This window comes from Triturus cristatus, chromosome 11, assembly GCF_964204655.1.
Source record: "Triturus cristatus chromosome 11, aTriCri1.1, whole genome shotgun sequence".
NCBI classification, from domain to species: Eukaryota; Metazoa; Chordata; class Amphibia; order Caudata; family Salamandridae; genus Triturus; species Triturus cristatus.
In genome coordinates, this window is record NC_140594.1 from 645,562,678 (window position 1) to 645,589,658 (window position 26,981).

The window sequence follows — 26,981 nt, forward strand, 5'->3', positions numbered from 1 at the left end:
AGAGGCTCTTAAGCATTCTTTGCAGACATGCATTCTCTAGAGGTCGATCTGGCCTCAAGTGCTATATGAATAGTGCACACTCAACACCAGTGTACTACTTAGCTCGTTTAGAGCTTCAGCATTTTTAAGCAGGAAAACGCTGACCTAGTAGCAATGTGTGGGTTTTGCATAGCTCTTTGACAAATCTTACTCAGAGCACTCTTACTCCCAGCTCTACTGAATTAATACGACTTGCAACATAATGGGCTTTTTCCAGAAAAGGTTAAACCTGTATCTGGCATTCAAATACTCACAAACCTACGCAAATAGGATCTGCGATTAATACTAAGCAAATCTAAAATCACATGTGCGTCCCCAGTTAGCATTGTATAAATCACCCTGTTTTCAAAGCAACAAATCTTCCACACTGCAAAGATGATTTCTGATTTTTTACTTTATTTTTTTTATTATTCAGAACGTATAAAATTCCAGTGTCATCCATGGGCTGTGCACACCAGCCTCTGGTTCCAAATGATTAAGGCCGAGGGTCCTCGCCATGGAAACACAAGAACAGATGGAAGACTTTCAAAAATAACTAAACAAAGAAATTAAAAATGAAGGAGGGAACATTGAGGGGGGGGAGGGGAGGGGGGCAGTGGGAGGATGGGGGGGGAGACAATGGCACCAGAGCCAGGGGGAGATTGCATGGTCGAACATTATTTATTCACTGGACCTTGAATGGGAAATGGCAATTTAAATAGTTTACACTTTCAAAATGTATTTCAAAGTTTTATGAGGTACCTAAAGGGAAGAGGCTGCAAAACAGAGGTTATACAGGAAACCATGGGCATTGCTTCTATTAAGTCATCTAGCAATGGACATATCACTAAGACAAATTTTTTTTCCAGCACAGCATGCCAGGACAAACAAGGCCTGGAGTGGAAGAATAAAATGTACTAGTTAGTACATAGGGCAGAACAAACTTATTCCTGAGTGATTTTTACCCCTTTGTAAAGTAGGAAATGGAAAGAACTGATGTACAAACAGCTTCACACTATGATGAAACGGTTTCTGGTCTACCAAGTACAAACAGACAGCCATAGTCAACAAGAGCCTGTGAAAGCATTCTGTACATTAGACGTTCAGACGTCTTATCATATAAAATGTGAAGAACAGCACGGAAGAACAGTCGGTTGAGGATGCAATTACATAAACAGGAGCACTAGACAGGTGGTGACTCAACAATCTTTGTATACCAATACCATTATCCCCCACCATTATCCCCCCCTCACTGTGCTGCATGGTTGAAACTTCCTTATATGTGATTACCAATCTACAGCTCGTTTTCCATTCCTACAGATTGTATATAATTTACAGCTGCTCAGTGCTTTAAGGTACTGAACTATGGCTCCATAAAGAAGAGCTTTCTCTAGGAAGAAGCAACATGCAGTGATATAGTCCGGTAGCAGCCTTGCCCATGTTACTTCCAAAAAACAAGGGTTGCCGATTTCCTTTTGGAATCAGTAAAAAAGAAAAAAAAAAGCACAAAGGAAACAGCACATGTTGGCTTCTCCTTGTTTGGAAGCGGCATTCTTAGGCAACTTTGTCTGGTCGCAACACACCTTTCTACTTTAATGTTAGTGTTGGCACTCAATATTCTAATGTTAGAGAACCTCAACAACCTGTTAACCCTTCCTCCTACGGTGAAAAGTCAAACGCCCACAGCAGTCGCCCCACACAATAAAAATTATGCCATTTATCAAAGTACCAACCGCCGTCTCTCACTCCACCACTTGGGGAGGGCCAATGATCGTGGTCCACAAGTTCATTTATTTAAGCAGCTTTAGTTTTATTTTTGTATTTTTCATATTTTGTATCTGTATTCAATCCCTCGTCAAGCCATTTGATTGCAGGAGGAAGGGTTTTCATTGCACTCTATCATGGGAGACCTGGGGGTTTAGGGATGGGGATAGTGAGAGGTTGAGGAGGGATGTTACGGGAGGAAAGGGTAGAGACAAAAAAGGAAAAGAAAAGAAATTGGGCAAAACTATTTTGGCTTTTCAGAAAGTTGTGGAAATTCATTTCCTGAGGTCACGACACAGGAAGTAGATTCCTAGGCACAGTCTTAGATCTCTCACAGGAAGGCTAGAGTGCCCTATGCCATTTGCTCAAAAGGCATAAGGTATGCACTAGGTTTCAGGAAGGGAGAGGGCGGTCAGTAACGAAACCAAAAAACTTCATAAAAATTGACACATGGTCATCTGGCAGGCTCAATAAAAGTCAGGGTATAGTTTATCCACGTTTGTGCCATAATTGTAATTTTCCCCAAAGAGCTCAGTTTTCAGAGAATCCTTTGTAAACAACTGACATGTTGCTTTGTTGCAATGGTTCAGCTTGAAAAAAGCTAGGCTATGTGAATTCACCCCACAGCAGACCATGGCTAAGCTAACAAAATGATCAAGGTAAACTAGTAAGAGAATAAGGGAGCCTGGCACGCAACAGTACTGGCTCCTTTGCCTTCCATCATCTAATTAACAACAAAAAGAACTCCAGATCATCCTCTTTCCACTTCTCTCCACCCAAGAGGTTTTTAAAGCTCTTGGTCAGCTGCAAGTGCTAAGCAAAGGACAAGCAGCTCCTAAAGGAGAATCAAGAGCAAACAACAATTAAAGAGACTACTGGAAGAGCAAGGGGTGAAAAAGAGCACACTTACAGCTCCCTTTGTGGTGCATCTAAATGTATCTACTTGATGGGATGATAAACCACTTGGGTGAATTTTCCGGGAGCACATATTCTTGGAGAGGACAGCTGAAGCATGGGAAAGGAGGTGGGGAGAAGCAGGAAATAGCAATGTGGCACTCCAGCCTTCATTAACAGAGCCCTAAAAATAGGGAACGATTTGGGCCAAATTTCAGCCGCTGCATTCAGGATCACTTCAGGAAGAACACTGCATCAGTACAGTCTCAGCGGCTGGAAGAGATGGTGAGAGGCTAAAATCGCTTGGGTCCCCAGGGAGAAATCTTGTGGGGAACAGGTGCTCCAAAACTAGGGAAGTCTTCAGAGCTGCTCATGTCAGGAGCCTGAAAGAGAAAATGCATTTAACTGTTAAACCATATGAGTAGATGGCACAATTCATGCACTGCAAGGTCAAAACATTCTACAATTTTTGTATGCAAGTTATAATATCTGAACCTATAGGCAACATAGAAAACAACAAGACAGAAAAGTAACAGATATATGCCTGCCCCATAGCCTTTGGGCTGTCTTGGTGCAGCGATAAGGCCACACAAGGATTGGAGTATGCAGTTCACTTATTAGAGTGAACACAAAGATAATGTCTCTGGAATCTGTAGCAGCAGAGAGAGAAAAGGGCAGATGTGGCTCAAATGCATTTCTTAGTACCATTTGGAGGTACACGGAGTTTAAGTTTAGAATCACCTGGTGAGGTTTTGTTCCATCCCAAGAGAATTCCTTGTACCAACAGGATGCTTTCAAAGAGCAATGGGGTGGAATTAAAACAACTTTAATAAAATCACTGCAATCTAAGCTTTCCATCATGGGTATCGATGCTGAATTAAATAGCATCCAATATAGGTGCATTCGTGGTTAATCTTAAAACCTTTTTTTTTTTAAATAAAAGTTAATATTTAAGCATTTTTATAAACAAACATTATGACTAAACTCATCTAAACTGCTAGGCGTTTTCTATCCTTTTAACAAAAGGACTACAGAGTGTTTTGAAAAAAATGAACTAGTCTTAGAATGCTGAAAATAATTTAACATGGGTTCAAATTTAACTAAAAAAAGTTACCTAACTTTGGTCCCTTATTACTGTCTGCCTCTAGCACCGGGAGATCTTTTTGGGTATTCTATAAGCTTCTTACATAAAAACATAAGTAACACCGCTTCTGGTGGATACTCTATCGAACTGTAGATTCCCCATAGCTGCCTGACAGATAACCAAGACAGGCAGTGGGTGTGCAAACACAAGGGTAGCAGCTTTTGCTCAGATGGAATGATACCTCAGATTTTCTTGAGTCTGGTTCTTAGCAAATGCTAAATACAAAGTAGTATCCATTGAGAGATGGTCAACCCCTACACCACTTTGCTTTTCTTTGACCTAGAGAACCTAACAAAAAGGTGCTCTTCAACCAAATGTTCCATGGTACAATTATTGTAAACGATGATGATCATCTTGGGTTATAAAATGAGTCTTTCTTCCTCCTTCAAAGGATGAGGCAAACAAAAGGTGGTAAGGAGAGAGATGGCTTGTCCAAAATGAAAAAGCATTACCACCTTCAATAAGAATGCGCCTCAAAACACCAATTTGTCGAGAAAAAAGGTGGTATAAAAAGGCTGGAGGAAGAGGGCATGAAGCTCACTCACAAGGTGTGCTGATGTTACCGCAACCAGAAAGACTTTTTTTTAAGAGGAGGAAGCGTGATGGACATCTTTGCATTTGTTGAATAGGAGTACGCAAGCGGGAAGTGTGAACCAAGCTTAAGAACCATCTTGGCATCACAGAGGGCTTTGGCAGAAACATGTTGCAAACAAAAAACGTCCAAAAGGGCAAACAAGTAACATTTAACAGTGCGCCACAGCAAGACCCTGCCGAGCCAAATACAATAAAAACAGCAATATATCAGACCGTTTGGCCTACAGTGGTTGAGTCTGAAAGGTACTGCACCTAGATATAAAGTTATCCCACCAACTTGCACACACAAATTTCTTGGAAGGACGCTTGGCTGTCAGGATGATAACTCTGGGAGGGAGGCCAAAGGAACCTTCCAGCTACAGCAGACTATCCTCACAACTGGACAGCCTGACCAGGACAGATGCTATTGTCCAGTTAATACAAGTACCACATTCTTGTGGCCCAATTCGGGGCGGTTAGAGTGACTTGGGCTCGACCATTGGTCATATACTTCAGAACTCTGGGCAGAAGGTGTGAGAAAGTGCCATCGTTCTTGCATGGTATGCCCCCACTTTTTGCTGAATGTACTTTGACTGGGTGTAGCCTGGACTCCTGCCAATCAGGTGCCCAGGGCCTATGTTCCTTCCCTAAAACACAAATCGGGAAATCCTGGCCACATGTGAGCCCCTGGTAAATGGTACCCTAGGCCTTGTGACCAGGGAAGGCCTCCAAGGGCTGCAGCACTCATTGTGCCACCCTTAGAGGCCCTACACACACACACACACACACACACACACACACACACCCCCACACACACACACACACACACACACAGACACACACCCCCCCCCCCTACCTTGCAGGCTGGGTGTCTGGGTACAAGACAATACAAAGAGTCGACATGGCACACATCCCTGTGTGCCATGCCCACCACCTATACTGCCATGGCATACATCAACCGCCCATCTAGCTGGGTGGCCTATGCCAATGGTGTGGGCACAGGAGCAGGAGCCCTGTGCCCCAAAAGTACCCAGGTCCATTCCTGGGCACTGTAAGTGCAGTGCTGCCATTTAAGAGTACATGGTGCTGGGAGCTTGTCAAACACGAACTCCACAGCACCATAATGGCAACACTGAAGCCTGAGAAGTTTGGTATCAAACTTCTCAGCACATTAAACCCACACTGATGCCAGTGTGGGATTTAATGTATCAAGCACCCCAGAGGGCATCTTAGAGATGCCCCCTAAAACCTAACCTACAATCCACGTCTGTTCTGAGGCTGCCTAGGCTGCCACACAGCAGACATGTTGCTGGACCCCTGGGTAGGAGAGCCGTTGCTCTCCTGGGTCTGCAACAATGCACATCCTGGGCGAGGTGCTAAATCTCCTCCCCCAGGATGGGCAGGGAGAAGCTTCAAAGGCATGCCGCCTCTGTGAGCTTCCCCAGGCTACTGCAACCCCACACTCTGGCGGGAAGCTTGGCCGGAAATCCCAAATAAGGACAGGGGATGTGCCAGCCTGCCAACCCCACCCCTCAGGTGGGGGAGGCGAGGTGAAGCACATCCCCGGGCTCTCGCCATCTTGAAGATGGGAAGCCCTGCCCAATCAGGACTAGGCTACTGCCCCCCTCCCACAGAAGAGAGGCAGGATAGGGGGTGCACCCACCCCAGGACAGGGACCCATTGGCCTCTGCCATTCACCTACCTGTAACGCCCATAAATGTAGTATTTAGGGGCACCCTGAACCTTCCTCCCCAGATTCCAAAATCCGAAGAAGAGCTTGAAGAAAGAAGACCTGTCCTGCAGCTGCTAAGAAGAGGAAGACACCAACTGCTTTGGCCCCAGCCCTACCGTCCGGTTGACCCTCGAACCTGCTCCAACCCGGCATCTCTTGTGCCCAGCAACCTCACAAACCCCGGAGGACCTGGCTCCCTTTTGACTCAAAACCCCTGGGACTCCCATGAGTAGAGGCTCTACTCCAAATCTACTTCTAATCCCTGGCAGCAGCCCGGCACTGCAAACCCTTCACACTCTGCACCCGCCAAGCCTGGCCTGTGCCGGAGTGAACAAAGACCACGAGGCCGACCCCACAGCGACTGTGACCCCGAGTCCGGCACCCAAGGACCTCCCTCGACACTCCTGAAGAAGCCAGCAGCCTCAGAACCAGGTGCCCCCCCAACCGCGATCAACAGAGGGTAAGATTTCCCGACACCAAAAGGCACCCCTGCACCCGGCGGCCCCCTATGCCCAATCCCAGGGTACCTACCTGTCCTCCAACTACCCAACTTACCTCTCGAAGTGGTAGTGGCACCTGAAGAATTTTCGTCCCCGAGCTTGCAGTCTTTTTCTAAACCAGAGATTTCCCATTGAAATCTATTGAGCGCCCGAAGGCTCAAAAGCACCCTGCACCCAGCCGCCCGAGTGGCCCTGGCATGCAACCTCTACACATATCTACTTCCCCACTTGCCCCGAGTAAGTGACCAGGAGCCCAGCTCCCACAGCCGCGTGGCCTGCTAGTCAGCAGCCACAAACCAAGGCCCCCCCTACCTCTCATAGGATAACATTGGGCCTAACTCTCTCTGCACCTGGCTGCCCTTGTGCCGCTGAGGGTGAACCAACTGTACCTACCTGACCCTGGGAGATCCCAGAGTCTATGCCCAGAAACTTAACTCTGCCAGTCGAGTACTTACCTTTAAACCAATAACTCCATTTTCTCCATAGGGTAACATTGACTGTTTTTCCTGAAATGTCTTCTAAGTGTGGACTTTTCAAAACTTAAAATATTCACCAAAAATCAGCCGAGTAACGAAAAAGAAAATACTCACCTGCTCTTAGGTGAGCTCCCTGTGCTGGATCTTGGTGCCCAGCACTGACTCTGAAAAATACTTACAACTATACTTACCCGTAACCCAATTTTCTCCCATAGGAAATCATTGACTGTTTTTCTGTGAAATTTCTTCTGTGTCAATTTCTGCAAACCTTAAATATTCTTTAAAAATCGTATAATTTCTGAAAACGTAATTACTTACTGTTTTGGATAAAGGTCCCAGTACTGAGTCTAAGCCCCCAGTACTGGATTACAAAAGTAACGAGAACACACTATACCTACAACTTAAATTTTCTGCCATAGGGAATCATTGACGGTTTTCTATGAAATATTTTCTAAGTGTCAAATTTAAAATAGCAAAATATTGTCTAAAAATCATCACAGTAATTGAGTCGACTTTTATCACTTGATTTCAAGTACTGAACCAGGACTGAATCTAGGTAAGTACAGTTGTAAGTATTTTTCAGAGTCAGTGCTGGGCACCAAGATCCAGCACTGGGAGCTCACCAAAGAAGAAATTTCAGGAAAAAGCCAGTCAATGTTACCCTATGAAGGAAATTGAGTTATCGGTTTAAAGGTAAGTACTCGACTGGCAGAGTTGAGGTTCTGGGTATAGACTCAGGGGTCCCCCCCAGGGTCAGGTAGGTACAGTTGGTTCACCCCCACCGGCACTAGGGCAGCCGGGTGCAGAGAGAGTTAGGTCCAATGTTATCCTATGAGGGATAGGGGGGCTTTGGTTGGTGGCTGCTGACTAGCAGGCCACGCGGCTGTGGGAGCTGGGCTCCTGGTCACGTACTCAGGGCAAGTGGGGAAGTAGATAGGTGTAGAGGTTGCACTGCCAGGGCCACTCAGGCGGCTGTGTGCAGGGTGCTTTTGAGCCTTCGGGCGCTCAATTGATTTCAATGGGAAATCTCCGGTTTAAAAAAGACTGCAAGCTCGGGGACGAAGATTCTTCAGGTGCCACCACCACTTCGAGAGGTAAGTTGGGTAGTTGGAGGATAGGTAGGTACCCCGGGATTGGGCACAGGGGGCCGTGGGGCGCCGGGTGGCTTTTGGTGTCGGGAAATCTTACCCTCTGTTGATCGCGGTAGGGGGGGGCAACTTGTTCTGAGGCTACAGGCTTCTTCAGGAGTGTCAAGGGAGGTCCTTGGGTGCTGGACTTGAGGTCACAGTCGCTGTGGGGTCGTCCTCGTGGTCTTTGTTCACTCCGGCACAGGCCAGGCTTGGCTTGTGCAGAGTGTGCTGGGTTCGCGGTTCCGGACAGCTGCCAGGGATTAGAAGTAGATTTTGAGTAGAGCCTCTACTCATGGGAGTCCCAGGGGTTTAGAGTCCAAAGGTAGCAGGTCCTCAAGGGTTTGTGAGGTTGCTGGCCACAAGAGATGCCGGGTTGGAGCAGGAGCAGGTTCGAGGGTCGACAGGCCGGTAGGGCTGGGGCCAAAGCAGTTTGTGTCTTCCTCTTCTTAGCAGCTGCAGGGCAGGTCTTCTTTCTTCTAGCTCTTCTTCGGATTTGGGAATCTGGGGAAGGAAGGTTCAGGGTGCCCCTAAATACTAGATTTATGGGTGTTACAGGTAGGTGAAGGGCAGGGACCAATGGGTCCCTGTCCTGGGGTGGGTACACCCCCTATCCTGCCTCTCTCCTGTGGGAGGGGGCAGTAGCCTAGTCCTGATTGGGTAGGGCTTCCCATCTTCAAGATGGCGAGAGCCCGGGGATGTGCTTCATCTCGCCTCTCCCACCTGAGGGGTGGGGTTGGCAGGCTGGCTCATCCCCTGTCCTTATTTGGGGTTTCCGGCCAAGCTTCCCGCCAGAGTGGGGGGTTGCAGTGGCCTGGGGAAGTTAACAGAGGCTGCATGCCTTTGAGGCTTCCCCCTGCCCATCCTGGGGGAGGAGACTTAGCACCTCGCCCAGGATGTGCATTGTTGCAGGCCCAGGAGAGCAGGGGCTCTCCTACCCAGGGGTCCAGCAACATGTCTGCTGTGTGGCAGCCTCAGAACAGACGTGGATTGTGTGTTAGGTTTCACGGGGCCTCTCCAAGATGCCCTCTGTGGTGCTTGGTACACTAAATTCCACACTGGCAGTGTGGATTTAATGTGCTGAGCAGTTTGATACCAAACTTCTCAGGCTTCAGTGCTGCCATTATGGTGCTGTGGAGTTCGTGTTTGACAAGCTCCCAGCACCATGTACTCTTAAATGGCAGCACTGCACTTACAGGGCCCAGGAATGGACCTGGGTACTGTAGGGGCATAGGGCTCCTGCCTCTGTGCCCACACCACTGGCATAGGGCACCCAGCTAGAGGGGTGGCTGATGTATGCCAGGGCAGTGTAGGTTGTGGGCATGGCACACAGGGATGTGTGCCGCCATGTCAACTCTCTGTTTTGTCTTGTACCCAGACACTCAGCCTGCCAGGGCAGTGTGTGGGTGTTAGTGTACAGGGCCTCTAAGGGTGGCACAATGAGTGCTGCAGCCCTTAGAGGCCTTCCCTGGTCACAAGGCCCTGGGTACCTAGGGTACCATTTACCAGGGGCTGACATGTGGCCAGGGTTTGCCAATTTGGTTTTGAGGTTTTTGTTTAGGGAAGGAACATAGGCCCTGGGCACCTGATTAGCAGGAGTCCAGGGAACACTCAAGTACATTCAGCAAAAAGTGGGGGCATACCATGCAAGAAAGCTGGCACTTTCTCACACCACTGCAGAGCTTGTATGTGCTGTAGGAAACTGGCTCTATATATAATACACCAAAATGAGGTATAGTGTGTATAGAGTCCAGGTGATCCCAGAGGTAGGCAGAGGTTAAATTTAGATAGAACCTTACTCTCCATTTGTGGTAGAGTGGTTGAGCAGTGAGGCAGTATCAGAGGACAGGATTTGATGTACACACTCAGTCAGCAAATGAATTCATACACTCAAGAACTGAACTCTAGGCCAATTGTTTTGGTATAAAAATATACTTTTGTTTATTTTTAGAACCAAGCAATCGTGGCACAGGTAAGCATTAAATACTTTTCAGTGATAAGATACTGGATATTTAACAGTTTGAAAATGCAATAGAAATTGTACTTTGTTTGATTTACAGGGGAGCAGTAGTATGCAACACTTACCAAATGCAGTACATTGAAATGAATATGTTAAGTTACTTTTCTAACTCAGTGCTGGATACCTAGATTCAGCACTGGGACATTTCCTGCAAACAGTTGAGTATACACGTTTTGGTTATTTGTCCAATTTTTAAAGAATATTTTTAGATTTCAAAACTCCACACTTCAAAACTTTTTGGAGAAAAAATGTCAATGTTATCCTATGGAGGGAAAAAAGTTAACGGTTCACAGATAAATAAACGACTGTGGGAGTTCAGGTTCTGGGGTTAGACTCAGGGGTCTCCCAGGGTCAGTGATGCACTGTTGCACCCTCAGTGGCACTAGAGCGGTCGGGTGCAGTGTGTTGAGGCCCAATGTTATCCAATGGGGGATAGAGGGCCTCCGGTTGGTGGCTGCTGGCAAGCAGGCCACTGGGTAATGGGAGCAAAGCTCCTATGGTTAAGGTCAGGGCAAAGGGGGAAACAAAGTAGCACAAAAGGTGCACCCTCAGCTGCACTGAGGCAGCCGGGTGCAGAGTGCTGTTTCGACGTCGGGCGCCCTGTTTTCTATGGAGAACCTCCGGTTTGCAAAAGCACTGCAGGCAGGGAGACGAAGGACTTCTGGGTACAACCACCACTTGGAGAGGTAAGTTGGGAAGTTAACGATTGGTTAGGCACAGTCGGTCTGGGCACACATGGCCATGGGGTGTCTGGTGCAGGGGTGCCTTTTGGGGTCAGATCTTACCAGCTCCTGGTCGTGGTAAGGGGAGCCTCCTGGATTTAGGCTGCAGGCATCGGCTGGAGGCAGGTCAGGGGTCGCAGGATCTCGGGTCAGGATCGCCGGGATGACCACCTCGTGGTGTTTTGGCGGTTGCAGAGTGGGCTGGATTTGCGGTCTCTGTTTGGCACCAGAAGCTGCAGTTTGAACAAGTCCAGTGTTCACGGGAGATTCAGTCTTTGAAGTGAAGGCAGGCAGGCAGGCAGGTCTTCCGGGTTTTTGAGGTTGCTGGCTGCAAGACACACCGGGATTTCGCAGGAGCAGGTTTGAGGGGAGGCAGGCCTGTAGGGCTGGGGCCAAGTCAGTGGGTGTCGTCCTCTTGTTAGCTCTGTACGGCTCTTCGGTCCTTCTCTTTCCTTGTCGTTCCTGGATCTGAGGAAGCAACGTTCAGGGTGCCCCCTAAATATTAAATATAGGGGCGTTACAAGTAGGTAAAGGGCAGGGACCAATGGATCCCTTCCCTGGGGTGGGTACACACCCTATTCTGCCACTCTCCAGTGGGAAGGGGGCAGGAGCCTGTGCCTGGTTGGCTGGGTCCCCCATCATCAAGATGGCGGGAACTCGAAATTGTGCTTCACCTCGCCTCCCCCACCTGAGGGGTGGAGTTGGCAGAAGTGGGCACACCCCTCTTCCTCACTTGTTCTTCCCGCCGGATCTCCCGCCCAAAGTGGGGGGTGAAACCAGGGGGTGAAACCAGGGGGGACCAGTTGCTGAAAGCAGCAAATGGTCTGGAGAGGCTCACAAAGGAGGCACGCCTTTGAAGCTTCTCCTTCGTGAGCCTTGCCCTTCCTGGGGAAGGTGGCTTGGCACCTTGTCCCAGGATGTGCACTGTTTCAAGCCCCCAAGAGCAGCAGCTCTCGACCCAGGGATCCAGAAACATGTCTGGGGGTGGCAGCCTAGGCAGCCACTCAGTCAGGTCACTAGAAGTTGGTCGAGTTTCAGGATGCATCACTAGGATGCCCTCTGTTGTGCATTTTACATTAAATCCAACACTGGCATCAGTGTGGGTTTAATGTGCTGAGAAGTTTGATACCAAACTTCCCAGTCTTCAGTGTAACCATTATGGTGCTGTGGAGTTCATAATGACAAATTCCCAGCACCATATACTCCTAATGGCAGCACTGCACTTACAATGCCCAAGAATGGACTTGGGCACTGTAGGGGTACAGGGCTCATGCTCCTGTACCCTCACCACTGGCATAGGGCACCCAGCTAGAGGGGTGACTGAGGTATGCCAGGGCAGTGGTTTGTGGGCATGGCACACAGGGATGTGTGCCATGTCGACTCTTCACTTTGTTCTACACCAAGACACGCAGCCTGCAAAGGCTGTGTGTGTGTGTCAGGGTACAGGGCCTCTGAGGGAGGCACAATAAGTGCTGCAGCCCTTATGGGCCTTCTCTGGTCACAGTGCCCTGGGTACCTATGGTACCATTTACTAGGGGCTGACATGTGGCCAGACATGCCAATTGGGTTTTAGGCTTCAATGCAGTTTTAGGGAAGGAATATAGGCCCTGGGTACCTGATTAGCAGGAGCCCAGGGCACACTCAGTCAAAGTACATCAGCAATTCAGCAAAAAGTGGGGGCATACCATGCAAGAAAGAGGGCACTTTCTCACAGCCTGGGAACCCTCTCTATAGTTTTTTTGGCCAAGAGAGTTTTGACTTCCTCAAGGAGGAGAGCAAGGTGATCCTCTCTCAGCCGATTGTAAGCTGGCGGCATAGATGGAGTAGTAGTCTCGAAGAGGATGGAGTATCCCCTTTGGACAATTTTCAACACCCACCTGTCCGAGGTGAAGTTCCGCCTGTGGTGGAGGTGATGGCGTATCCTGTCACTAACTGGACGTGTATGACTAGGAATGTTTGCGGTGGAGGGGATGGTAGCCTTGCTCTACTTCTGACCATCAGATCCTCTGGGCCTGGGTGAACCACAGCCACGGCCCCGCACAGGTTGCTGAATGTGCGGGACCCTCTGGCTGGAGTAGGGTTGGAAGCCCCTTCCTTATCCACAAAAGGAGCAAAAAGCAGATAAAGGCCGGGAAGATGAGGTGAGACCCATGGACTTGTCCGTAGCCTGTGAGTCCTTAAAACAATCAAGCGTTACATCTGCTTTGTCTAGGAAGAGACAGGAGCCATCAAAGTGCATGTCCATAAGATCCGCTTGGACATCACCTGAAAATCCAGACGTCCTGAGCTAGACGTGGTGCTGTATGGCCACTGTCGAGGAAATTGCTCTGCCTAGTGAGTCCGTTGTGTCCAAGCCACAGCGGATGGCGAACTTCGCTGCATCTCTCCTGTATGAAATAGCTTGGGAGAGCAGAATCTGGTCCTCCTCCAAAACTCCAGGCAGCTCCTACGCAACCGTATCCTATATCAAATGGGAATAATGGCCTAAAAGGCATGCAGTGTTCACTGACCGCAAAGCTAGGCTGGCGGAAGAGAAGATCTTCTTCCCGAAGCTTTCCATACTCTTGGATTCCCTGTCCGGGAGACCGTAAGGGAACACGCAATGGGAAGTGGAAGCTTGGACCACCACGCTTTGTGGAGTTGGGGTGAGGAAAGCTGTGTCGCCCGGTGCATGGCAATCATTCTGTTTACAGTAGCCCCTGTGCTGAGCTTGGACGAGGTGCCCAGCAGAACGTCCATCAAGGCCTCGCTGAAGGGCAGCAAGGGTTCCGAGGAGGAGACACCAGGCAGCAGGATCTCCGGCAAAACGTTTGCTGTGTGTCATTCGGAATGGCGTGTTGGGAGGCGGCGCTGGTGGGCGGCAGCGACGTGGAGGACCTCTTTGTCAAACACGGTGTGGGGGGGAAGGTCGATCAGAGGTACGACCAGTGCAAGTACGGACCCAGGGACGGGTCCAGTAGGAGGCCGTGAAGCTGGAGCCGTGGAACCCACGGAGTCACCTTCATCTGAACCTGCTTGGCCCAAAGGCGAACCGGCAGGATCAGGCCGCCAAAATATGGTGCACATGGCATCAAAATTCCTTCAACTGGGAGAGGGTTGCTCCTAGCCCCGGAAAGGAAGGGAACCTCGGAGAAGACCCAGGCACTCGCTCCGCAGAGTGGTGCCTCGAACGCAGAGGTTCCTCAGTCTTATCGCACGACAGACAGAGCGAAGTCCAAGCATGCATCGACTTCTTGTGGTGCCTCTTACCTGACTGCGACTACTGAGGAAGAGGACTTTGACCCTCCGGAGCAGTACTTGGACCTTACACTGGACAGGGATCGATGAGGTAACCTTGGTGGCACTGAACGCCGGGCCATAATCGGCTTAGGGGACCGTTCCCTCAAAGCCTTTGGCCCATGGCTCGGCAGTTGGAGCACTACTGTCTCGTGATCATGCTCAAGGCACCAGAGACACACTAAGTGGGGTCCGTGTAAGAAAGTGGCTCTGTATATACTGTTCCCAAATAGGTACAGTGTGTACAGAGTACACAGTCCCCAGAGGTTTGGCAGAGGTTAAAGTTAGATATAACCTTACTCTCTAAAGTGGTAGCTTGGTTGAGCAGTAAGGTAGTATCAGAGGACAGTGTAAAGCATTTGTTGCACACACTCAGCCAGCAAATAGTCTCACACACTCAATAACTGAACTATAGGCCAATGGTTTATATATAAAAAATATATGCTTGTTTTATTTTAGAACCAACAATAGGTATTAAAATATACTTTCTCAGAATGAGATGCTTTATATAAATACTTTTGCAATATGCAATTGACTTTTGTAGAAAGTTATAAGTGGTTGCAATAGGCAACACAATATTAAACACAATAATGCATTGAGCTCAATGGAAGTTTCAAGTTATTTGCAACAGATTACTTTTAGGATTACTTTTGGATTTCCAGGACTGGATCCTAGATTCAGTCCTGGGTCAGTACTTGAAATCAAGTGATAAAAGTCGACTTAATTACTGTGATGATTTTTAGACAATATTTTGCTATTTTAAAAGTTGACACTTAGAACATATTTCATAGAAAACAGTCAATGATTCCCTATGGCAGAAAATTCAAGTTGCAGGTATAGTATGTTCTCGTTACTTTTGTAATCCAGTACTGGGGGCCTAGACTCAGTACTGGGACCTTTATGCAAAACAGATAAGTAATTACGTTTTCAGAAATTATACGATTTTTAAAGAATATTTAAAGTTTGCAGAAATTGACACTTAGAAGAAATTTCACAGAAAAACAGTCAATAACTTCCTATTGGAGAAAATAGGGTTACTGGTATGTACAGTTGTAAGTATTTTTCAGAGTCCGTGCTGGGCACCAAGATCCAGCACTGGGAGCTCACCTAATAGCAGGTAGGAGTAGAAGTTTGGGGAGGTCCCTGGTTCTGAGGCTGCAGGCGTCATCAGGAGCGTCGAGAGTCCTTGGGTGCCGTATTCAGGGTCACAGTCGCCGGGGGGAGGTACTCTGGGTCTTTGTTCACTCCGGCACAGGCCAGGCTTGGCAGGTGCAGAGTGTGAAGGGTTTGCGGTTCTGGGCGGATGCCAGGGGTTAGAAACTTGCTTTGAGCAGAGCCACTGCTCATGGGAGTCCCAGATGCTCAGAGTCACACGGTAGCCAGGTCCTCCGGGGTTTGTGAGGTTGCTGGCCACAAGAGGTGCCGGGATTTAACAGGAGCAGGTTCGAGGGTTGACAGGCCGGTAGGGCTGGGGCCAAAGCAGTTGGTGTCTTCCTCTTCTTAGCAGCTGCACGGCAGGTTTTCTTTCTTCTTGCTGCTCTTTGCTTTTTTGGAATCTGAAGAAGGAAGGTTCAGGGTGCCTCTAAATACTAGATTTAGGGGCATTACAGGTAGCCACGGAAGGAGGAGAGATGAAACCAGTGCAGGCGAAATGTCTAGACCAATGGCCTCCCCCAGCTCATCTGCCCAGTCCTGACTTAACTGGCACTGCTGTGCCAGAGGGTCCTCAGACCCCTCCCATTCCTCCTCATCATCCGTGCCCTGGTAATCAGGCAGAAATGACGGAGCCGGGTCATAAGCGAAAGGCTCACCCATCGACGCCGGAGACGGCGCCACCACTCCACCGCCGGACCCGGACAAACCAGGGACGGCATCGTCAGAGGATGGCGCCGGGAGCGACACCATGGGGGTCGGCACCAGCGGCGGAGTCGTGCGGTCAACTGGCGTCGACCGGGATCCAGGCCTGGATCCCACAGGGGGCTGCGGCGTCAGGACCGAAGACGCCGAAGCCACCGGCTCGCTAGGACCCCCAGTCGGACCTGCGGGGCACGGAGGCGCGCCGGCAGACCAACAGCGGTAAGAGTTCTCATGGCCACGAGGCAGCCTCGAATCTGGGCAGGAGTCACATGAAGCCCAGGGACCGGAGGGTGTGGGGTCAGATGCTAACCATCGGCCGAGTCGCGCAACCGGCAAGGGGAGCCAGAAGAGTGATGTCGCATCGACTACGACTTTTTGCCATGCCTCGACTTACCTGAGTGCGAGGACTTGGATCCCGACAAGTGGTGAGGAGTGTGGCTCCGCAACCGGCCCCTCGACTTCCTTCTCGACCGGGACCTCGAGCGGCGCAGAGCCGACTGCCGGATCTCGAGGAGCTTGCGGGACCGCTCCCGCCTAGCTTTCGACGTCAAGGCCCGGCAGTCAGGGCACGACTTGTCACCGTGGTCGGCCCAAAGACAGTACAGACACCGATGGTGGGGGTCAGTAACTGACATCAGTCGGTGACAGACGTCACACGGCTTGAACCTGGGCATCCCTACCGGAACCAGGAGTTGAAGTCGACTTGAAAAAGATAGACAAAATGTCAAAAAAGTTAGTCAAAAAATTACTAAGGGTACACTCTCCCCAGATCTGCGCTTGCTGGCGAGGAAAAAAGAAGAACGGACGTCAGCGTGCGAGGGCGGCGTCCAAGTACTCAGACGACGTCATCCCGGCGATCACGATGCAGACAACGGATGCAGAGCCGCAGACGATGCCTACCGACGCACAGGGGTACTGCTGACGAAAAATCTTTCCGGATCCAGCCTGACGCCAGGGGATATTCTAAGGTAAGGAATCTAACGTGTTTCTTTTAGATTGGTGGTTATATGGACAACGCAAACATCACAACGAACACGACGAAGACGTCACGGAGTTGACCAATGCCACCTACCGATGCGCAGGGGTACTGCTATTAAAATCCATTCTGATACCTGGGAGTTCAAAGGTAAGGAATCTAATGTCTCCATCAGATGGGGTTGGTAAGTATTATATGGTGGGTTTTACAACCACACCATATAATATACTCCATTTCCTCAAAGAACTGTTATGGTTGGCAATGTAGTTAGGAAAGCCAAGAGTGAGCAGTAGCCTTGCTCTACTTCTAACTTTCGAAAGTGAAACTAGTTTTACCCATGAACAAGTGGGTCCCATCAAAGGGCCTGTCCTTGAGGGACGATTGGACATTGCTGGAGAAGCCAGTTGATCACAGTCAAGCATGGCAGCGAATGGCACTGCTGGTGCCTATGGCCCACCTGATGGAATCCGTGGTGTCCAAGCCACAACAAATCGTGAACTTAGCAGCATCACAACCATCATGAATCGCATGAGAGCACTGGGCGAAGGTCTTCGGACACACAAGAAAAAAAACTGTGCCACCGAAATCCAAAGAGCATGGGATTATCCTAACAAACAGCTGGTGTTAAAAGATAGGAGGGCCAAGCTGGTAGGGAAAAAACACATTTGCCAAATGTTTCCATTCGCTTAGATTCCAGATCAGGGGATTGGTGGGATATGTGTTGGAATTAGAGCAGCTGGGGGGAAGCCTACAACACTAGGCTTTCTGATGTGACACGCTGCAAAAGAAGTATTGGGTCACCAGGAGCTGGGTAATGGCATTTCCAATTGGTGGAATGATGGTGGTGGTGGGGGGTAGGGGGGGGAGATTAGGTGCAGACCCCAATAAGGTACACATTAGTGCTTCGTTAAAGGGAAAAAGGGGCTTGGGAGAAATTTGCCACACTGAGGATTTCTGCCAATGCACTTGCTTTAACCTCCAAGGTGGGGGGAGCTGGAGGTCAACAACTTTGGCTGCCCTATTGTCACCATGGTGTAGGAAGGAGACTCCTCGGTGGCTCGGCCAGGGGGAGAAAAAAGACCAGTCTCTTGGGAAGTTTCAAGGCCACTAGCCTCCTGTAGGTCCTTGTACAGTTTATCATCTTAGTAGGGCTAAGCAAACTCATCACCCGGGTCATAGTCCTATTTCAAAGCGGGCCCAAAAAGGGACTGCAGAGTGTTGTTGACCTTTGGTAAATCAAATTGGGGAAGAAGTGCGACAGGTAGATTCGGATGTGTCAGTCAAGGTTTGACATGTCAGAGTGAACAATCAGGACCACTTCCTATGGAGATGAAGTTGGCATCTGGGTGCCTGGGACTAGAATGGGTCATGGCGCAGGAAGTGAGGTCACAAGAACTGGAGGCAAGACCGGCTCCGAGGGTCCAGCTGGTGCAGAGTGAACCTGCAGGCAGTTTCCAGATGGAAGGCCTCTTGGTTCCTTGGGGCCTGAAGACGCACTAGTGTGACTGTAGGGATCCGAAGAGCCTGAGAATGGGTGCGCTGAACTCTTCGATCTGACACTGCATGGCTGAAGGACCCAGAAACTAGATGTGTGCTGGAGCCAGCTGTGGGGTCAGCTCCAAAACCTGCTGACTTCGGGAATGAAATCGATAAACGTGGCACTGCACCTGCGTCTTTTCAGGGGAATGCAAGAAGCACGAGGGAGTGGAATTCCACTTGGAGTTCTTGTGTCTTACGCTTACCTGAGGACTTGGAGTGTAAAGAAGATCGACCTCTGGAGCAGCTCCATAGACTCCGGGAACAGACCGGGACTGAACCTCTAACAAGGAGCGGGACTTAGAAAGGACCCGGTGAGATGGTTCTGATGCTTGAGGATGTAAGTTTCGCCTCACGGTCCCAGGTGGGCATAAGGTTAATCGACACTGTAGGTCTTTGAGTCATGACTCGACCCTAGACCCCACAGGCACACATCATTGGGATCTGTCACAGACATTTATTTGCAACAGTCCCCAACAGGACTTAAAAACTGCCATTTTATGGGGTGACATTGTATGAAGCTGGCTCTGTATATACTATACCAAAATGATGCATAGTGTGCACAGAGTCGAGTGGAACCCCAAGGGTAGGCAGAGGTAAAAGTAGATCGCACCTTACTCTCTATTTGTGGTAGTGTGGTCGAGCAGTAAGGAAAATGCTACTTACCAGTATGCATCTGTTCTTGGCATGTAGAGCTGTAGATCCACACACTTATGCATAGATCGCCATCTGGTGTTGGGCCCAGATGTTTGCACTTTGTTGTTGTCCTGGAAAGTCTTTGGAAGTCACAGGATAGGTGGCTCCTCCTTTGGACAATAGTGCGCATGGGCATCGACTCGATCGTCAGATTGTTTTTTCGCCAAGAAGGGAAATTATGGAGTTATATAAGAAACAGAAAAGAGGTCCATGTATGTTGTATCTAAATAAGATAATACTGGAACAGATAAAGGTAGCCGGTGAGGTGGGTGGGCATGTGTGTGGATCTACAGCTCTACATGCCAACAGATGCATACTGGTAAATAGCATTTTCAGTTCGAGGCATAGGAGCTGTAAATCACACATTTACGCATAGATTGCATAGCAGCTCCCTCCTTAGCGGCGATTACCAGTGTGTCACAGTAGTTTGAAATATTTTTTTAAGTACAGCTTGGCCCACACTAGCTTGTTTTGCCTGCACATTTACACAATAGTGTTTTGTGAATGTGTGCGGTGTAGACCATGTAGCTGCTTTGCAGATATCATCCAAGGGAATGTTCACTATAAATGCCATTGAAGCCCCTATCTTTCGAGTAGAGTGGGCTTTAGGGGGGGATAGATAAGGAATATGCTACTTTCCGGTATGCATCTGTTCTTGGCATGTAGAGCTGCAGAGCCACACACTTAATATAAGATCGCCATCTGGTGTTGGGCTCGGTTGATTGCAGGTTGTTGTATTCGGAATAAGGCTTTTGGTCACGAGATAGGAGACTCCTCCTCTGGACAACAGTGCGCATGGGCATCCACTCCATCCTCAGATTGTTTTTCGCCATGATGGGAAATGATGGTGTTTAAGAATAAAGCGAAAGGATGTCCATGTGTAATGTCTAATTAAGACAATGCTGGAACAGATACAGGTCCCGGGGAGGCGGGTGGGCGTGTGTGGCTCTGCAGCTCTACATGCCAAGAACAGATGCATACTGGTAAGTAGCATATTCCGTTCGAGGCATATGAGCTGCAGATCACACACTTAGGATAGACTATATAGCAGTGTCTCCCCTAGCGGTGGTCACCTGTATCTGTTGCAGCAGTTTGGAATAGAGTTTTTAGGACAGCTTGGCCTACGGAAGCTTGTTGTTTGGATTGCACATCAACACAGTAATGTTTAGTGAAGGTGTGTGTGGTAGACCATGTGGCTGCTTTGCAAATATCTTCTAAGGGAATGTTCCCTAAGAATGCCATGGAAGCCCCTATTTTACGTGTGGAGTGCGCTCTAGGGGGAACTTTAAGAGTGCGTTTAGCTTTTTGGTAAAATATTTGGATACATTTAACTATCCACCTGGCTATACCGGATTTTGAAATGGGGTTGCCTTTATGTGGTGGAGAGAAAGCAACAAACAGTGGTTTGGTTTTGCGAAAAGGTTTGGTTCTGTCGATGTAATAAAGCAAGGCTCTTTTAACATCTAAGGTATGAAGGGCTCTCTCAGCTATTGAGTCTGGATTAGGGAAGAAGACTGGCAGCTCGACTGATTGGTTAAGATGGAAAGGGGAAATGACTTTTTGTAGGCATTTTGGGTTTGTCCAAAGAACCACTTTGTTACGATGTAGTTGTAGGAATTGTTCTCGAATAGTTAAAGCCTGTATCTCACTTACCCTTCGCAGGGATGTGATTGCAATAAGGAAAGCCACTTTCCATGTAAGGAATTGCAGTTCGCATTTATGCATAGGTTCAAATGGAGTGCCCATGAGCCTTGTTACAACAATATTTAGATTCCACACTGGAGAAGGTGGTAATCTGGGAGGAATAATTCTTTTAAGACCTTCCATGAAGGCTCTGATCGCTGGTACCTTAAATAGTGACAAGTGTTGTCGATTTTGTAAGTAGGCTGCTAACGCTGCTAGGTGTAGACGTATGGAGGAATACGCTAAATTGCATCTTTGCATGTGTAGTAAATAGCAAATAATGTTTTGGATGGAAGTATCCAGTGGACGTATATTATTGTTAGTGCAGTAAATGGCAAATCTTTTCTATTTTGCAGCATAACATGCCCTAGTAGTAGGTCTTCTAGCTTCTTTTATGATATTCATACAGTCTGGTGGGAGGTTGAGGTAACCGAACTCTAAGACTTCAGGAGCCAGATTGCCAAGTTCAGTTGCTGTGGATCTGGGTGTCTGATTTCTCCATGGTTCTGGGTTAATAAGGCCGGGGAAAGGTGCAGTTTTTGATGTGGAACTAGCGAGAGTTCCGGAAGTGTCGTGAACCATGGTTGACGTGCCCAAGTGGGAGCTACTAGTATCAGTTTTAGAGACTGTTGTTTGAGCTTGCGTACCACAAATGGGATGAGTGGGAGAGGCGGAAAAGCGTACGCAAATCTGCCTGACCAGTTCATCTATATTGCATTGCCCTTCGACTGTGGGTGTGGAAACCTGGCGGCAAAGGTTGGGCATTTTGCGTTTGTGTGTGGCGAACAGGTCTGTCTCTGGCTGGCCCCATTTTTGGAAGAATGGGAGTAGGACTTTGGGGTGTAATTCCCATTCGTAGAATTGTTGTGTCTGTCGACTTAGGAGATCGGCAATCTGGTTGTGAACCCCTGGAAGGTGTTCCGCTAGCAGGTAGATGTTTTGGGGAATTGCCCATCTCCAAATGTTCTGTGCGAGTTGGGACAATTGGAGAGAATGTGTCCCCCCCTGTTTTTGTATGTAATACATGGTCGTCATGTTGTCTGTGCGGATGAGGACAGTTTTGTTCCTTAGATGTACTTGAAAAGATTTCAGTGCTAGGAACACCGCTAGAAGTTCTAGGTGATTGATATGGAGCAGTTTTTGTTGAGTGGTCCATTTGCCCTGAGTGGTGTGTTGTAGGAGATGGGCTCCCCACCCTGTGAGAGATGCGTCGGTTGTCAGCACTATTTGTGGAAGAGGCTCTAAGAACGGTCGCCCTTTGGACAGGTTGATGGTGTTCTACCATTTCAGTGAGCGACTGTCCACCAACACCAGATCGGTAAGTTGTCCGTGAGCCTGGTTCCACTGTTGTGCCAGACATTCTTGCAAGGGACGCATTTGAAGTCGTGCGTGAGGCACAATGGAGATGCATGATGCCATCATGCCTAATAGTTGCATAAACACTCTTGCTGGAAGAGAGTGTTGAGTTTGAAATTTAAAGATGAAGTTTTGTATGTTGGCTATCCTGGCTGTGCTGGGATAAGCTATGGCCTTGGAGGTATTTATGGTGGCTCCCAGATATTGATGTATGTGGGAGGGTTGCAGTTGAGATTTGGGATAGTTGATGGTAAATCCCAAGTTGTGTAAGGTTTGAATAGTGTGGTGAGTGTGGAGAACGCATTTGTCAAAAGTATTGGCTTTTATGAGCCAATCGTCGAGATACGGGAAGACATGGATTTGTTGTCTCCTGAGGTGCGCTGCAACTACTGCTAGGCATTTGGTGAATACCCTGGGTGCAGTTGTTACTCCGAATGGGAGGCCCGTAAACTGATAGTGCTGTCTGTCTACCACAAATCTTGGGTACTTCCTGTGAGCAGGATGCATGGGGATGTGAAAGTATGCGTCCTTGAGGTCTAATGTGGCAAGGAAATAGTCTTGTTGAAGTAGTGGGAGCACTTGTTGAAGAGTGATCATATGGAAGTGATCTGAGTGTATGTACTGATTTAGGAGTCTGAGGTAGAGTATGGGTCTTAACGTCTCGTCCTTTTTGGGGATTAGGAAGTATAGAGAATATACTCCTGTACCCTGATGTTGGAGTGGAACTGGTTCTATTGCGTGTTTTTGAAGCAAGGACCGAATTTCCTGTTTGAGGAGTGTAAGATGGTGTGGTGACATTGGACGGTGTTTGGGTGGAATGTGTGGGGGGGTGTTTGTGAGTTCGAGGCAGTAACCAAACTGGATAATTTGTCTTACCCACTTGTCTGTTGTAATGGAATTCCAGACAGGTAGGAAGTGTTGGAGTCTTCCCCCGACCGGAGTGGAATGGTCTGGGGGGAGTGGAGGCAAATTACTGTTTAGTCGCTGGAGAGGTGCGGGTGTTGGTATTGCCCCGACCTCGGCCCTTGGTGTTGTTTCCCCTATATCCTCCTCTAAAATATCCTCTGTTGGGGGATGTTTGCGCGGAGGTTTTGAAAGTGGAAGAGGTGTCTGTACCAATATTTTTGGAGGCTACCCTATAGAAGGAGCGTCGAAAGGAGCCTCGTGGTTGTGGAGACTGTAATGCTCCCATTGATTTAGCAGTCTCGTTCTCTTTTTTCATCTTCTCAAGTGCAGTATCTACTGCGGGCCCATATAGTTGCTCTTGCTTGAATGGTTGGCCAAGTATTGTTGTTTGTACTTCCGGCTTAAAGCCTGAAATACATAGCCATGCATGGCGTCTAAGAAGTATGCATGTGTTGACCGCCCTAGAAGCAGTGTCCGCGGCGTCTAGGGCACATTTGATTGATGCGTTAGATATGAGTTTTCCCTCTTGGATGAGGTCATTGGCCTGGGATTTGTACTGATCTGGTAGGTGTCATAAAATATCTTCTACCTGATCATAATGAGCCCTATCATATCGGGCTAATAGGGCTTGTGTGTTGGCAATACGCCAATGGTTAGCAGCTTGTGCTGCAACTCTTTTGCCCGAGGCCTCTAATAGCTTGGACTCTTTGTCTGGGGGCGGTGTGTCTCCTGTTTGGGAGTTAGCCCGCTTTCTTGCGTTTGAAACTACTAAAGAGTCTAGAGGGAGCTGTGCTTTAATGTAAGCGGGATCTTTAGGGGCAGGTCTATATTTTTTTTCAATTCGGGGGTTAAGAACCCTAGCTCTGACAGGGTCTTTAAAAACCTCTGTGGCGTGTTTTATGACTCCCTTAATCATGGGCAAGATTTGAACTGATTTTTGAGACTGTTCAAATGTGTCTAGAAGAAAGTCTTCTTCGGGTGTATCTGAATGCATGGTGACGCCATGGAAAAGTGCCGCCCTGTTTATCAGCTGCCCAAACCCTAGGTGGTCATCTGGAGGGGAGGGTTATGTAGTGGGATCAGGAATATCAGGTAAAGGGTAAGCCCAGTCATCTAAGGGTGCCGTATCCGTGAGTGTGAAAGGATCATTAGGATCATTAAGGTCATCCGGATCACCCCCTCCCCCTAAGCCATCATCATCCTCCTGTGGAGGTTGTGTATGTGAAGGAGATGGTAGAGGAGAAGGAGGTGGGGGCAGGGGGGGTGGGGTGAGAGGTGATATAGGAGAGGAAGGACGAATGGGTGAGGTGGCGGAGTCCTTCTTTATGGGAGCTGGAGAAGGTGTTGTGTCCAGCTTCCTTTTCTTCTATGGCACAACGGTGACATGTCCAGTTTTTGGATTGATATAAATCTTTTTTTTGCGTGGGATCAGGGTGAAAAAGTTCTTCATTGTCCGAAAGTGGCTTTGGTGCTGATTTTTTCGGTTCCGATCTATGTTTTGGACGATCGGTAGAGTCTTTTTGGACTTTAGACAGTTGTTTCGGTGCCGATGGTGGTTTCGGTGCCGATGGTGGTTTCGGTGCCGATGGTGGTTTCGGTGCCGATGGTGGTTTCGGTGCCAATGGTGGTTTCGGTGCCAATGGTGGTTTCGGTGCCAATGGTGGTTTCGGTGCCAATGGTGGTTTCGGTGCCAATGGTGGTTTCGGTGCCAATGGTGGTTTCGGTGCCAATGGTGGTTTCGGTGCCAATGGTGGTTTCGGTGCCAATGGTGGTTTCGGTGCCAATGGTGGTTTCGGTGCCAATGGTGGTTTCGGTGCCAATGGTGGTTTCGGTGCCAATGGTGGTTTCGGTGCCAATGGTGGTTTCGGTGCCAATGGTGGTTTCGGTGCCAATGGTGGTTTCGGTGCCAATGGTGGTTTCGGTGCCAATGGTGGTTTCGGTGCCAATGGTGGTTTCGGTGCCAATGGTGGTTTCGGTGCCAATGGTGGTTTCGGTGCCAATGGTGGTTTCGGTGCCAATGGTGGTTTCGGTGCCAATGGTGGTTTCGGTGCCAATGGTGGTTTCGGTGCCAATGGTGGTTTCGGTGCCAATGGTGGTTTCGGTGCCAATGGTGGTTTCGGTGCCAATGGTGGTTTCGGTGCCAATGGTGGTTTCGGTGCCAATGGTGGTTTCGGTGCCAATGGTGGTTTCGGTGCCAATGGTGGTTTCGGTGCCAATGGTGGTTTCGGTGCCAATGGTGGTTTCGGTGCCAATGGTGGTTTCGGTGCCAATGGTGGTTTCGGTGCCAATGGTGGTTTCGGTGCCAATGGTGGTTTCGGTGCCAATGGTGGTTTCGGTGCCAATGGTGGTTTCGGTGCCAATGGTGGTTTCGGTGCCAATGGTGGTTTCGGTGCCAATGGTGGTTTCGGTGCCAATGGTGGTTTCGGTGCCAATGGTGGTTTCGGTGCCAATGGTGGTTTCGGTGCCAATGGTGGTTTCGGTGCCAATGGTGGTTTCGGTGCCAATGGTGGTTTCGGTGCCAATGGTGGTTTCGGTGCCAATGGTGGTTTCGGTGCCAATGATGGATCCGGTGCCAATGATGGATCCGGTGCCAATGATGGATCCGGTGCCAATGATGGATCCGGTGCCAATGATGGTTTCGGTGCCAATGATGGATCGGTGCCGAAGAACTTTTCGTGCCGGCGGAGATTTTGGTGACGAGAGGGAATCTTTGAGCTTGATAGCTTTAGATGCCGGTTTATCAATAGGTCTCGATGGTTTCGGTATCGAGGGTATCGGAGCCGAGAGGTCTTGAGTCTTCGGTGCCGAAGGTACTGTGGGTACTATAACATGTGGTTTGCTCGAGCCCGAGCCACCTGTAGGCTTATATTTCTTCGGAGCCGAGCCCGAGGTCGGGGCTTCTGAAGACGGTTTTCGGTCGCGACTGGGGCCAGCTGGCGGAGTCTTGACCAATGCCTTTTTTGGGGGGGTTGGGGCACTGGTACTCACTCGTTGCCCCGGAGTGATGGGGTCATCGGAGTTGTCCGCTTCGGATATAATTTGGAGTTCTTAGGAATCTTCTTCCGGGACATCGGGGCCTTGAGCAAAGATGTCCTCTGGTTCTGGCCATGATATGGTGTTGAGCTCTTCGGTCCCGGATGGTTTTATTGGATCGGAATGCGGCGCAGGCTGGACAGCTGGATTCGTTATGTTCCGGCGTGAGGCACAGGTTGCAGACCTCGTGGTGGTCACTGTGAGGGAACTTTGCTCCACATTGGGGGCATTTTTTAAAAGGTGTCCTTTCCATGAGCCGTGTCCGGAACCGGTCCGATTGAATTTCGACGTCGAGTAGTAAAGGTTTTTCGCTTCGAAAGCTAGATTTTCAGAAGTTTTCAGCCGGAGTGGAAAAGTTCATCCGAACCCAATGGCGGAAAAAAACAATCCGAGGATGGAATGGATGCCCATGCGCACTGTTGTCCAGAGGAGGAGTCACCTATCTCGTGACCAAAAGGCTTCTTCTGAAGACAACTATCTGCAATCATCTGAGCCCAACACCAGATGGCGATCTTATCCCAAGTATGTGATCTGCAGCTCATATGCCTCGAACTGTACGTTTTGCTTTGTGATAGCAAATTTGTATACATTTGACAATCCACCTTGCAATCCTAGATTTTTATATAGTATTGCCTTTATGTGGTGGTGAGAAGGATACAAAAAGTTCTTTTGTTTTGTGAAAAGGTTTTGTT

The 26,981-nt window shown here is 48.9% G+C and overlaps 1 protein-coding gene across 4 annotated transcripts in view; it reads right to left on the reverse strand.

The window, feature by feature from the left end:
• Positions 1-415: 415 nt before the first annotated feature.
• Positions 416-26,981, reverse strand: part of HDLBP (high density lipoprotein binding protein) — a 933,925-nt gene continuing 907,359 nt past the window's right edge. For all 4 annotated transcript variants that reach the window (XM_085634158.1, XM_085634156.1, XM_085634157.1 and 1 more), the window contains exon 28: positions 416-3,059. In XM_085634158.1, coding sequence (XP_085490284.1) covers positions 2,970-3,059 — 90 coding nt within the window. In that variant the 3' untranslated portion in view covers positions 416-2,969. The remainder of the gene's footprint in view (positions 3,060-26,981) is intronic.